The sequence below is a fragment of the Rana temporaria genome, chromosome 5 (assembly GCF_905171775.1).
Source record: "Rana temporaria chromosome 5, aRanTem1.1, whole genome shotgun sequence".
Taxonomy (NCBI): Eukaryota; Metazoa; Chordata; class Amphibia; order Anura; family Ranidae; genus Rana; species Rana temporaria.
Genome location: NC_053493.1, coordinates 266927758 through 266941646, shown reverse-complemented (window position 1 = coordinate 266941646; position 13889 = coordinate 266927758). Strand labels below are relative to the sequence as shown.

Here is a 13889-nt window from a genome sequence, read left to right as displayed (position 1 = left end):
ATTCAATAATAGTATATAATTGTCCTCATAGAAATATCTTTCCATGCTGGACAAGTATACACCTAAATATTTCATCCTCCTTTGCTTCCATTTAAATGGATATAGCCCCTCAAGTTCCCTACGATCCTGTGGGCTTAATGATATACTTAATATCTCCGTTTTATCTTTATTAATTTTAAGATTAGAGATCTCTCCATACAGTTCATATTCCATCATTATTTTAGGCAGTGTCTCCCTGGGGTTTGATACGAATAGCATCATGTCATCCGCAAATGCGGATATCTTATGCTCCCTTCTCTCTAGTTTTATCCCTTCTATATCCTGATTCATCCGGATTGTTTCCAGTAAAGGCTCCAATGAAAGGACGAATAGGAGAGGCGAAAGCGGACACCCCTGCCGGGTCCCATTACCCAGTGAAAAGCTATCCGATAGGGTGCCATTCACCCTCACCTGAGCAGAGGGTTCCGAATAAAGGGCCCCTATCCACCTGAGCATACTTGAACCAAATCCTATATGGGATAGGTTTGCTAACATAAATTCCCATTCTAACCTGTCAAACGCCTTTTCGGCATCTAATGACAGGAATACTACTGGTTCTTTGTTCTTTGTTCTTTTTGGCTTTCTGTAACAAAAATATAACTCTTAAAATGTTTTCTCTCGTTTCTCTCCCGGGTAATCTTTGTTATGAACGCTGGCAACTGAATTCTGCCTGCGCTCAACAGGAATGCCCACAAATTGGGCTTCTGGTAGAGAAGTAGCTGACACATAGAAAAAAAAAGAAAGAAGTCAACAAAATTATTATCTGCGTAATCCTTTATTGTTTACTTGAAACAGCAAAGTATTTCTACATGAATGTATAGACCATCATTACATTTTCAATGCTCATGAGACACTGTAAGTGACTGTAATTTAAATGTAAATGTTTTGGCTTGAATGAGAAATAAATTACATAAAATGATTAACTAAATGACTCTGGAAACTCTTCCCCTTGGGCTGAGTTTTTCTATATATCCAGGCCAGTGGATAGGCGAAGAGTGCATATTTGATATGTCTTAGTACTCTATACTCATGCAGCATTAGTTATATTCAACTGCAGATTATGCTTAAATGACTATTATGTATTAACATCTAATAAAATATATGCATCAGATATATTAGTCCTGCCCCCTGGACACAAATTCATAAATGAATTCACAGACGCATGGGCTTTGCTGCTCTTAAAATTCATGAGGTCCTGTTGCTGGGGTCTTTTACTCCTTGGTCTGCAAGTAGAGCTTTTTTTCTCTGGAAAGGACCCCACTCCCCCACTGTAAAGAGGTTTCTGAAATTGGTTGATGAGGTATTTTTACACACACAATTATTTATAATGCCAGGGGCCTGCCCTGCTAAATCTTACAAAGATTTGGGGACCTTTGATTAAATTGTTTTCTGCCTCTACGTGGACTAAAGCCTAGTACACACGTCTGGCAACATCAGCTGGTTCAATAAAAAACAGCCGACTGGCTCCCGATCAGCTCTCTTAGTCAATGAGAGAATCAGCCGACAGCACTGACCGGAGTGTTCTGGTGGTGGTTGGAGGGGGGTTGAATGAAAAAAATATTGGTAGGTATCAGGCCTTACTGATCTCACCTGTCTGGTAGTAATCTCAGATCTATACTCTAAACTTCATGATTTAAATATTGATAACTCCTGTCCCTCTTGAATGAAACAGCAGCAGTGAACTTATAGCTTCGAATGTATATTATTAAATCTAATTATTAGGTTTCATTGTAATATTAGAACCTGTGTATCTTAAAGCACTGATAGCATATATTTTAATGAGAGATCATGAGCTGTTTTTCAGGCGGAAGCATGACGTCCTGATCTGCTTCTCCCACTGGGCCTTCTGTCTAAAAGCATCGGATCTGCTGTAAGAATTACTTAAGAGCAGCCACTGAAGGATACCAAATCTCCATATCCCAGTGGTCTTATGTTCATTGTCTCACCTACTACCTCATAAACTCTTAATTCCATAGCTGCTATATAGACGGCTCATTACTATACTGAAGCATTCACAGTATTACAAATATAGTTATAAACAAGTGGGGCTCAATTATAAGATCTGACGGAAAGACATTTAGTCATCACATTTATTTGCTTGATTCCATTTTCTCACACCCGGCTTTATTTATTTACACCAGACTAGATTTATGCATATGATAGCTAGAAACCCGTTAGTCATACACATTTTGTAGGTAATCTGTCAGCTGCTGGCAAGTTCAATCCTTAGATGGTTTATTATATATTTTGGGGATTTCAGTAATGCAATATTTTCAGATTACTCAGTTTTCCCTAAGTGCAATGTACATTGCAGGGTTAAACAATGATGTCATGCACTGCTGCAGAGTGATACATTCACTTTGGCCTTTATTGAAAGGTGTCACAAATATGAGCATTATCATACATATGGTATTCAATGTGGTAGGTGGTTGTTCAATGAGTTGCATCAGTCCAAACTATATTTGAGGACATGGCAGCCCACTTTTAATAAATAAACCAGAAAGTTCATATATATATCATTTGCCCAAGCAGGAGTCCTTTCACATCAATATGAACAAATAAAAATACCAAGCTACCTGGCTTCTTTGTTAACAGCAAAGCTGCTCTTCTTACCAGTTCCTCTGACTGTGTTGTCCAGCTTTAATGCCTCTCTTAGCCTTTAGTCGCTGTGCCCTGCTGCACAGCCCAATCCTGGCCTCTGGATAGGGATTCTCCTGACAACCTAACTTCAGGAACGAGACCTCCTGGTTGCTGGCTGGGGCACCTCTGACCGCTGGGTTAAACCTCCTATCTCCTGCCTGGGGCACCGCTGACCTATGTTTGAGACCTCCTATCTTGACTCCTGACTGGGGCTCCGCTGACCCCTGCGTGAGACCTTCCATGTCTCCACACTGAGAGCTCTGAGCTATCCTCAGGCCTGAGTAAATAATGACCCTGCACGTTGCCACTGGGTTGTCCAGCTCTACTGCCCTTCCTAGCCTTTAGTCGCAGCGCCTGGGTGCACAGCCCAATCCTGGCCTCTGGAAAGGGGTTCTCCTGACACCCTTATAGGAGCCAACCTGACTCCTAGAACGAGACCCTCTGTCTCATGGCCAGGGCACCTCTAACCCCTGGACGAGACATCCAATCTCCTAGCTGCTGGCTGGGGCACCTCTGACCCCTGGGTTAGACCTCCAATCTCCTGGCGGCTGGCTGGGGCACCTCTGACCCCTGGGTTAGACCTCCAAACTCCTGGCTGGGGCACCTCTGACCCCTGGTTGGGACCTCCTGTCTCTTGACTCCTGGCTGTGGCTTCTCTGATCCCCGGGTGAGACCTTCTGTCTCCTACATGGGGAGCGGTCTCCTCCTCAGGCCACAGTATATAACGACCCTGCACACTTGTGTACTCAGACAAGCTTCAGGCACCTGGTAAAATACAGACACGGTTGAAAGTTCAGACCCAGAAATACAGAATCTGGGGAAAACACCCAAAAATGTAGCTTTCTCTGCTCAGAAACGACAATTTGGAATAGCACAATTGTCTGATGCTGCGAATAAAACCTGTAGTAGGGTTTCTGTTGGGCTTGAACTATCTTGCAATAACATATCAATGAACTTGGCTGTGTCAATCAATACGCGTAAACCACCGGTCACTCATTTAACCACTTAAGGATTTCCTGCACGACTATATACGCCCAGCCGTGGGTCGCGAAGCAGTGTCAGTGATTGTCTGAAGATCAGTGACGTCACACATCCAGCCCGCCCCCCTACAGTAAGAAACACACATTAGGTCACACTTAACCCCTACAGCGCCCCCTAGTGGTTAACCCCTTCACTGCTATTTTCACAGTAATCAGTGCATTTTTATTTGTGAAAATGACAATAGTCCCAAAAATGTGTCAAAAGTGTCCGATGTGTCCGCCATAATGTTGCAGTCACGAAAAAAAAAAATCGCCGATCGCCACCATTAGTAGTAAAAAAAAAATATTAATAAAAATACCATAAAACTATCCCCTATTTTGTAAACGCTATCAATTTTGCGCAAACCAATTGATAAACGCTTATTGTGATTTTTATTTGCCAAAAATAGGTAGAAGAATACATATCGGCCTAAACTGAAGAAAAAAAAATGTATAACTTTTTTGGGGATACTATAGCAAAAAGTAAAAAATATTGAATTTTTTTCAAAATTGTCGCTCTATTTTTGTTTATAGCGCAAAAAATAAAAACCACAGAGGTGATAAAATACCACCAAAAGAAAGCTATATTTGTGTGAAAAAAAGGACGCCAATTTTTTTTGGGAGCCACGTCGCACGACCGCGCAATTGTCAGTTAAAGCGGCGCAGGTCCTTAACCTGCATAATGGTCCAGGTCTTAAGCGGTTAAGAAAGATTATGATAGGATTTTCCCCATAAAAGAATAATACACATGCAAGTTCAGATAAGACATTATATTAGTATATGCATTGTTAGATTAATGGAACACAGATAGGGCCAATTTATATTCTTTGCATCCAAGGTATAGCATCAGTGTGTGCAAGGCTGGCCATGGCTCCCTCCCCCTCCTCTATTTTACTTAAAGCGGAGGCCCGCCCCCCCCCCAAAAAAAATATGAAAAGCCATCAGCTACACATACTGCAGCTGCTGACTTTTAATAGGACACTTATCGGTCCTGGAGTCTAGCGATCTTTCCATCAGCTGTTGGGTGCTGCCACAGACATTGTGGGTAAGGGAACCCGGCAGTGAAGCCTTGCGGCTTTTTCCATCGGAAATTCCGACCGTGTGTATGCCCCATGGGAAATTCCGATAAATTTCATCGGAGTTTACTCCGATGGAATACCGTCGGAATTCTGATGTGAATTTGGTCGGACAAAGGTCTGATCGTGTGTACGGGGCTTTACAACACTTACATACATCCAAGAGAGAAAAGATTGTGCAAGAATTTATCCTAAATCACTATAAACTATTAGTGCACAATATAAACAAGGATATAGAAGAACAAAAAATAAAATAAAAATACTTTTAATCATTAAAGGAGCCTTTAATTCTACTTCAAACATGTGTTAAAACGGTAAGCAGAAAGAAAGAGGAAACCGAGAAGTATTGCGAAACCAGGACGGAGGAGGAAGGAGGAGGGGGGGGATGGTGGTTTTTTTTTTCATTCCGTCTCTCTCTTAACTCTCTGATATAGTTTAATTAAGTAGATGAGATGAAGTGTACTATCCTGGTAAGTAATTCTTGAAACAAATAAAGAATTTATATAAAAAAAAAAACGGTAAGCAGCCACACTCACTTTTCATACATTTTTTATTTGAATAAAATGAAAACATACATTTTCTTATAAATTAATCAGCCCTCTAATTATCTTTGGAGCTATATCAAGTAGCTCTTGCTACACAAGTACCACAGGTGAAGAAGTATTTTTATATATAATCACCATTAAAACTTGAAATCATCTCCAGTAGCACAGTGGCTGAGCAGTTAACATTTTTGCCTTGCAGCACAGCGATGCCGGCTTGCTGCCCAGTCAGGACATCTGCATGGAGATTATACATTCTCCCTGTGCTTGCATGGGTTTCCTTCCACACTCCAAAGATGTGCTGGTGGGTTAATTGGCTTCTTTCAAAAATGACCCTAGTATGTGTGCATGTAATGCATGCAAGATAGGGACCTTAGACTGTAAGCTTCCTGAAGGTAGGGAGTGATGGGAATGTAAATTGCCACTTTACTCATTAGATCCCCTGCAAGTGCAGCAGCTGATTGATCATTATAAACTCACTCTCATTTAGTTTCTACACAAACAGCTATTTCTTCAGAAAAACAAAAAGGTAAGGAATCTAACATTTGTTAAAATAGATCACCCAGAGGGGAATACTTTTCTTCTTAACAAAAGTGGAGTTACACTTTAAAAAAAAGTATCTACAGCTAAAAAGGTTTCCAGCTTTGGATGAAGTCGGGAAGGAGTAGACCCCCTGCCAGGTTTTACTTCCATCCATGGTGGTTAGAAAGACTTCCTGTTACTTCATGTTCTGCTAAAAATTTGCAACCAGGGCAGGAAGAGAGAGACATTTCTCGAACAGAGCCACAGATCACAGAAACATCTCTTCCCCATTCTATCCCAATGTATAGGAAAAACTTTTTGGATATAGATACAATTCAAATGAGACACATGAATAAAATGGTCAAGTTTTCACTATAAACAGCTGAACACAGAAGGAACATGCTTACCAGTTTGTGATGGCTGCTTGAAAGTGCGTCTAAGATTTCATCGACTATTCGGTCAGACAGGAAAGATGCTACAGTAAGTTTAATTTCACTGCAAAAAAAAAAAGAAAATACACATCTTAAGCTTATTCTAGGTGTTAGAACTCATTTCTACACACATTTGGAGTAGAAATGAATACATTTTTTTATCTATGTACACACGTATATTGAAACAACCTTCTGTGCATCAGAAAAATGCAAGTTGGCAACTAGAACTAAAGCGGCCTGATGGGGGGGAAAAAAATAAAATAACGAAATACAGTCTATCAATAATGGTAACACAGCAGTTGTGGCTTTTCTGAGTATCCCCCCTGTAAGATAGTTGTAATACCGACTGATCTTGCCAGTAGGTCCAAGCCTTCAACAAGCCTATAAAATGCCATGGTGAAGCTCTAATTTCGATCATCCAATCATATGCAAGCAAAAATGTTTTTAGAATTTGCCCTGCACTTGATTATTCTTTACAAAGTGAAATGTCACTTTATTCGCTTAGTCCGTAGAAAATTCACTTGCAATGTGTAACTTCCCTTGCAAAGTAGACAGTCTACAGCCCTGGCCAAAAGTTTTGAGAATGACACAGATTAATTTTTGCAAAGTCTGCTGGCTCAGTTTTTATGAAGTCAATTTGCATATACTCCAGAATGTTATGAATAGTGAGCAGATGAATTGCAATTAATTGCAAAGTCCCTTTTTGCCATGAAAATTACTTAATGCAAAAAAATAATAATAAAGGACTACTGCATTTCAGCCCCGCCACAAAAGGACCTGCTGAGATCAGTTCCGTGATTCTCTCATTAACATAGGTGTCAGTGTTGACAAGGACACGGCTGGAAATCCCTCCAATGATGATGGAGTTAGAATAACAGGGTTGGTGCTTGAAATCATTGTTCTTCCTATGTTAACCATGGTTACCTGCAAGGAAACATGTGCAGCCATTATTACTTTGAACAAAAAGGTATTCACCGGCATATTGCTGCTACTATGATTGCACCTACATCAACCATCTATCGAATCATCAAGAACTTAAAGGAGAGATTCAATTATCCAGCAAGTGCCAGGAACGTATCCTACAGTTGATTTAGCTGCGGGATCGGGGGACCACCAGTGCAGAGTTTGCTCAGGAATGGCAGCAGGCAGGTGTGAGGGCATCCTTCTTTTGGAGGTCAAGAAGGGCAGAAAAGAAGCCACTTCTCTCCAGGAAAAACATCAGTGACAGACTGATTATCTCCAAAAAGATACAGGGATTGGACTGCTGAAGACTGGGGGTAAAGTCATTTTCTCTAATGAATCTTCTTTCTGATTGTTTGGGGTCTGGAAAAAAACCTTGTCCGGAGAAGAAAAGGTGTGCGCTACCATCAGTCCTGTGTCATGCCAACAGTAAAGCATCCTGAGACCATTCATGTGTGGGGTTCCTTCTCATCCAAGGAATTGGACTCACTCACAATTTTGCCAAAGAACACAGCCTTGAATAAAGAAAGGTACAAAAACATCCTCCAAGAGTAACTTCTCCCAACCATCCAAGAACAGTTTGGTGAAGAACAATGAGGCAAAAGTGATAACCAAGTGGTTGGGGAAGTGGCCAGGAAACTCCCGAGACCTTATTTCCATTGAGAACTTGTGGTCCTTAAGAAGCAGGTGAAGAAAATTCTGACAAACTCCAAGCATTGAGTATGCAAGAATGGGCTCCCATTAGTCAGTATGTGGTCCAGAAGTTATCTGACAGCATGCCAGGGCGAATGGTAGAGGTGTTGAAAAAGAAGGGTCAACACTGCCAATATTGACTCTTCTGCATAAACTACAGTAATTGTCAATAGAAGATTTTGACACTTATGGAATGCTTGTAACTATACTTCAGTATACCATAGTAACATCTGACAAAAAGATCTAAAAACACTGAAGCAGCAGACTTTGTGAACATTAATGTTTGTGTCATTCTCAAAACTTTTGACCAGGGCTGTATTTGTCTTTAGTAAATCCCCATTAACTAGATTTACATAGGTGTATTTTATAGGTGTCCTTTTACAGGTAGATTTATATGAACAGGATGCTTTAACATTATTTTGACACTTGTAAGCTATTTAATTTATATTGGACACTTGCAGAAAAATTAAATCACAGCTATGGTATAGTAAAGAAAACAGCACAGAAATCTTGAGTGAAGGGTCTTTAGGAAAGCTGGGCTACTAAAGCCTCAATTTTCAGGTCAGCTGTTCTGGATTGAACCTTTAATCAGCATCAAAGCACCCATAAGCTCCATGTTATCATTGAAGGCAGCAATGAAAAAGGCAAAGAAAAAGCCTCACATCTTATCTTATTATTTCTGATGTGACACTTTAAGAATCATGAAATATTCATATCCTTTGTGAGTGCACTCACTGGAAAAAACTGCCTAATGCTGCCAATGAAAAATATCTGGCCCTTTTTTTTTTTATTCATTGAGAGAATGGATAACAAATGCACATAACTGTCTTTAAGCATTAACTTGGTAGAGTAAAAAAAATATAGAAACTTGAGAGAACATTCTATAAATTCTCATATTTAAAGATCTTAAAGACAGGAGTCATCCATTGAGGCAATTAATGATCAAATGCGAAGAACGAGCATAGGCTAAAAAGTACCCTTATTCATGAGATGATTTTTGAAGGACTGGATAACAATTGCTGTGTCAACAGACACCTTCACATTTGAGCAAAACACCCCAGCTGTTTGTTCTCAGGAATATTCCCACTACTGGACCACGATTACATTACACTTTAAGATGTCTGCTCAGTGCTTGTACAATTGATTTAGGGCTCTTTCACATAGGCATTGAAAAAAGGTGGTTGGGTCATGTTTGTATTGCTTTCTGATTGCTTATCAACGCCATTCGAAATTGTTAAAATAGGGAATAGATGTTCACACTACAACATTGGCATTGCCTTTCGTCGAGGCAAAATTAATGCTGCTCCATTCACTTCTATTGAAAAACATCACAGGCGCCCTGTAAATGCACTGTAATTGTACCTATGGCATTTTCAGTGCCTACAAGGTGTGATTGCAAAAGCATCACAAGTGATCATTTCCCATTTTAACTTTGTACAAAAAAAAAAAAAAGACATCCCAGAGAGCTTTTGAGGAGCCCTACCACACAGCCAAAATAACATAGGTGTATTCATTTGTGATAAGGTTGCTGTAGAATTCAATGCCTGCATGAAAGAGCCCCAACAGTGTGATTATGTTGATTTAATGTCTAATAAGCAGGCAGGTGACAATGAAAAAAAAAAGTAAAAAAGTAAAAGGCAAAGGCTTTTGGCCTCATTCACACAGGTGTACAATAGCATAGGTCCATGTAAGGGTTGTGTTTGCCTGCATGGGGCTGTATCCCAGTACAGGCAGTCCCATTTGTTTAAATTGGGATGCAGAGGCTGCAGGGGCACAGTCGCTGCTCCCAATTTGACAGCTGTGCAAGTGTAGTTGCACGGTCCCTATAAGAGACCGTATGCACATGTGGCCACACAGGGCTGCTAAATTGGAAACAGATTCAGAAGGTTCAAAAGGAAATCAGAAACCAATCTGGATGAAATTGGTTTACAATATGCAAAAGAGTACACAAACTAGCCATCAAAGAAACAGTTATTGAACCACAATTTGAAAGATATCTTACTCCGGTCAAGATTCATGCCATTTTTCCAACGGTTTCTGAGTCCTGCTTTAGGGGCTTTCTGATAGGGGCACGTTCCTCCATACATTTTGTAAAGGTTAATTTTATCAACTTGGTAAAGTTACTGTTCGTTTGTATAAACAAAAGATAAATGCAAGAGTGGTGATATATATTCCTTATATATAGTCTATGTACATTCTGGTGTATTTTTGGATTCTGTATGTATCATGAGTTCTAATAAAAATGGTTAGTAATCTAAAACAGAACTGAGACATATGACTGCTGTCCCAGTGCTGTAATATATCAGCATCTGGGACTCAAATTGGTTTAAACAAAAATGAAATGAAGCTAGTTAAGTAGTCAAAGTATTTTCATAACCCCCCTGTAACATGCTACATAAAAGTACCTTATTGGGAAAAGCAGGGCTTGCACTAGGAGCCAATTAGGCTCTGCATCGGTGCAGATTTGTAGATTGTGAACATGTAAACAGGAATAGAGTGAACAGAGGGATGAACCCAAGTACCACAAGCCCCATTCATTTTCCAATTGAAGAAGATCGAGGTGTATCTGAGCCTTACTGCAGTGATCCCTGGTCTGGTAATGTCCAAATCATGAGCCTGGCTGTAGAGATTTACAAATCTTTCACCAGGCATCAATACCCATTTACATATTTCAGCTGCGTATTTAGCGGTTCTTCTGAAGTACAACTTTAATGATGATTTTATAAACCTATTTAGAATATTCCTGCATTACAGCCCATACCTATTCATTTGCACTTACAGAAGGAAATGAGCTTCCTTTTGCCAAAGCATTTAAAAGCAGCATATGCAATAAAAATTTGTCATTGTGAATTGTGTATACAAGTGTTTACCCAAGAACATATGGCTGAAGCGTATTAATCGGATTACATTGTAGATTCAAGCAAAAGCCTTTTCTGCTGCATAAGAAAATTCAGGTTCATCCATGGGCACAAACATGTAAAATGTATAACTTTTACCACCCCTATGTGTTATATTAGACATATCTTATATTTGGTGGAGGTGAGGTATTCAAGATCTGGGATAAACACAGAGGAGCTGCAAATGATGGGTAAGCAACCATGCCGAGTGGCAATGTTTATTCACTCACAGTCTTGTCACACAGAGGTTCATTTACTAAAACTGGAGAGTGCTAAATCTGGTGCAGCTCTGCATAGAGAAAAATTTGAAGTTGCCCACAGGGTGGCGGTAAAGAGCTGAAAAACCACGTGATTTGGTGAATGTTGGCTGAAAAAGTTCTGCCGTTTGTATGCATACCAAGTTCATGGCCAACGCCCCTTCGGACCAAAATCCACGGAAAAGTCAGATCGTGTGTATGAGGCTTTACATATAGAAGGTTTTGCTACAATGATTCAATAGGGTGGGGTTAGGGTTATGTTACGTAGTCAGAAGAAATGCAATTAAGGCTTAACAGAGTTCTTTCATATGAAATATACACATTCATTAATTCCACTGTGTTCAAACCATAATTTACCTTATTTTGTTCAGAATATCTATTCCAGATTGCTCAAGTAAGACATTCTTTACAAAGTTGCGAGGAATTGAGATCTTCTCAGTGCTGGCTTGAATGAGATCCTCACGAATGTTTGCTTTCTTCATTACATTTGGACAGAGGCTCTCTGCTGCATCAACCATTGATTCCAGTAGATGCTATGGATTGAAGAGAGACTGTAAGTGCTTCAATTATATCAGACTGCCCACCAGGGGATACAAATACATTTTGAACTCTTAAGATAACCACAAGAAACCAGCATTAGTTATGTAAAGCCTTAAATTTTACCTAGCATCATTTTTTTTTTTTGTGTAAGTGTAATGCTTACAGGTATTTACTACTTTTTACAGAGATTACAGTGCATCCCCTCCATCCATTTATAATGCCTTTATCATATTTTTTTTCCTTCCATAAGAATCAAGATTCATCTTTGGTCAGGTATCATCCAGGGTCTACTTTGTGGACTAAGACTCCGGCCCAGAGATGATTCTGCCACTTATGGTGTCACCACAACTAAAAGCAATGCAGTGCATGGGAGGTGAAACCTTCCAAGGACAGCAATGCCATTCAGATTTTGTTCCATCTTCCAAAAGGCATGGCACAGAGACAGGAAACTAAGCTGTTGGTGTGTTCTGCAGAGCCAATCTTCTCCCAGTGTCATGTGACTTAATCACATTATTAATCAAAGCCAATGTGCAATCCCCTTTCCTAGGTTCCATCTTTGAAAGTATTAATTAGACCAGTATAATTTGACCAAAGTTTAGAAAACAATGTTATGGTACTTCACAATTTTCGTAAAACAGCATTACTTGAGGTGCATATGGCAGAATTTGTGCAGAAGTGATTTAGCAAATATTTTAAGCATAATAAATTCAAGCTCTAATTGCAAAGAAGTTATTTTATTCTGAATGCAGTATATTATGGGCACCTTTTGTCGAAAGCAGTACCTCAATATATCTATTCTGCTTGCTAGATTCCATCACAGAACAGTTGCTAGATTCTAATGCCCTGTATACACGATCGGACCTTTGTCCAACCAAATTCACATCGGAATTCCATCGGAGGAAAAGAGAACATGTTCTCTAATGTAAACTCTAAAGCCCTGTACACACGATCGGCTTGTCTGATGAAAACAGACCGATGGACTGTTTTCATCGGACAAACCCATCGTGTGTGGGCCCTATCGGTTTGTTTTCCATCGGTGAAAAAGAATAGAACATGTTTTAAAATTTTCCTATGGATAAAAAAACAATAGAAAAAAAACGATCGTCTGTGTGGAAGTCCATCGGTCAAAAATACACGCATGCTCACAAGCATTGAGCTTAATTTTTCTCAGCACGTCGTAGTGTTTTACGTCACCGCGTTGGACATGGTCGGATTTTTGACTGATGGTGCGTAGGCAAGAATGATGAAAGTCCGCTTCATCGGATATCCGACAAAAAAATCTATTGGATTAGATTCCATCAGATATCCGATCGTGTGTACAGGGCTTGATGGAATTTATCGGAATTTCCAATGGAATTACTCCGATGGGGCATACACACGGTCGGAAATTCCGATGGAAAAAAAGTCAGTCAGACTTTTTCCATCGGAAATTCCGATTGTGTGTACAGGGCATAACAAGGTGCGGTAGTAAGAAAAGGAAATTGCTAGAGGAATTTCACAAACCAGGTTAAATTTATTTTTTACACTTCTCTAAATAAATTCTGCAGTGGTAAGCCTAGGTGTGCATTTAGTAATTGCCATTGTGCTCTAGCTGGGCATGCAATGTGTCCCCGTGCCTTTAAGGGGGAATGAGCTCCCTCCAGGCAAATCTGCTCCTAGTTTATCCACTGCTATATGTGCTCCTAACTTGGAGACTCTCAAAATTAGAGAGTTAGGATCACAGTACACAGAGGAGCCTTGACGTAAGCACTGCAGCCTCCACATATATTTGCAAATGTATGAAACAAAAACCTCTTTTTAGCGCAAATTGTTAGACAGGTCAATGTTTGTATTTTTTTTATTTTTTTGCAGGCTAGCTGATAGGTACGCAGGGAATCTTTGTCAGTTTGTGTTGTGCATTTACAAATAGGATTTTCCAATGACTTTGTATGATCCTCTCCGTAAATAACTACCAACGTGTCCACCTGTGATCAAGGGCTCCATTAAATACACTATGGGGCAGATCCTCAAAGAAATTACGTTGGCGTATCTGTTGATACGCCGCGTAATTTCAAATTTTGCACGTCGTATCTTTGTCATTACAAGATACGACGGCATCTGTGTTAGATCCGACAGGCGTACGCCTTAGTACGCCGTCGGATCTAAGATGCAATTTTCCGGCGGCCGCTGGGTGGCGTTTCCGTCGTATTCCGCGTCAAGTATGCAAATTGGCTATTTCCGACGATCCACGAACGTACGAGCGGCCGTCGCATTCTTTTATGTCGTTTCCGTTC

The 13889-nt window shown here is 40.1% G+C and overlaps 1 protein-coding gene across 4 annotated transcripts in view; it reads right to left on the bottom strand.

The window, feature by feature from the left end:
• Nucleotides 1-13889, bottom strand: part of CARMIL1 (capping protein regulator and myosin 1 linker 1) — a 376378-nt gene that overhangs the window by 68030 nt on the left and 294459 nt on the right. For all 4 annotated transcript variants that reach the window (XM_040353821.1, XM_040353823.1, XM_040353822.1 and 1 more), the window contains 2 exons: nucleotides 11434-11609; nucleotides 6246-6333 (listed from right to left, as the gene is read on the bottom strand). In XM_040353821.1, coding sequence (XP_040209755.1) covers nucleotides 6246-6333; nucleotides 11434-11609 — 264 coding nt within the window. The remainder of the gene's footprint in view (nucleotides 1-6245; nucleotides 6334-11433; nucleotides 11610-13889) is intronic.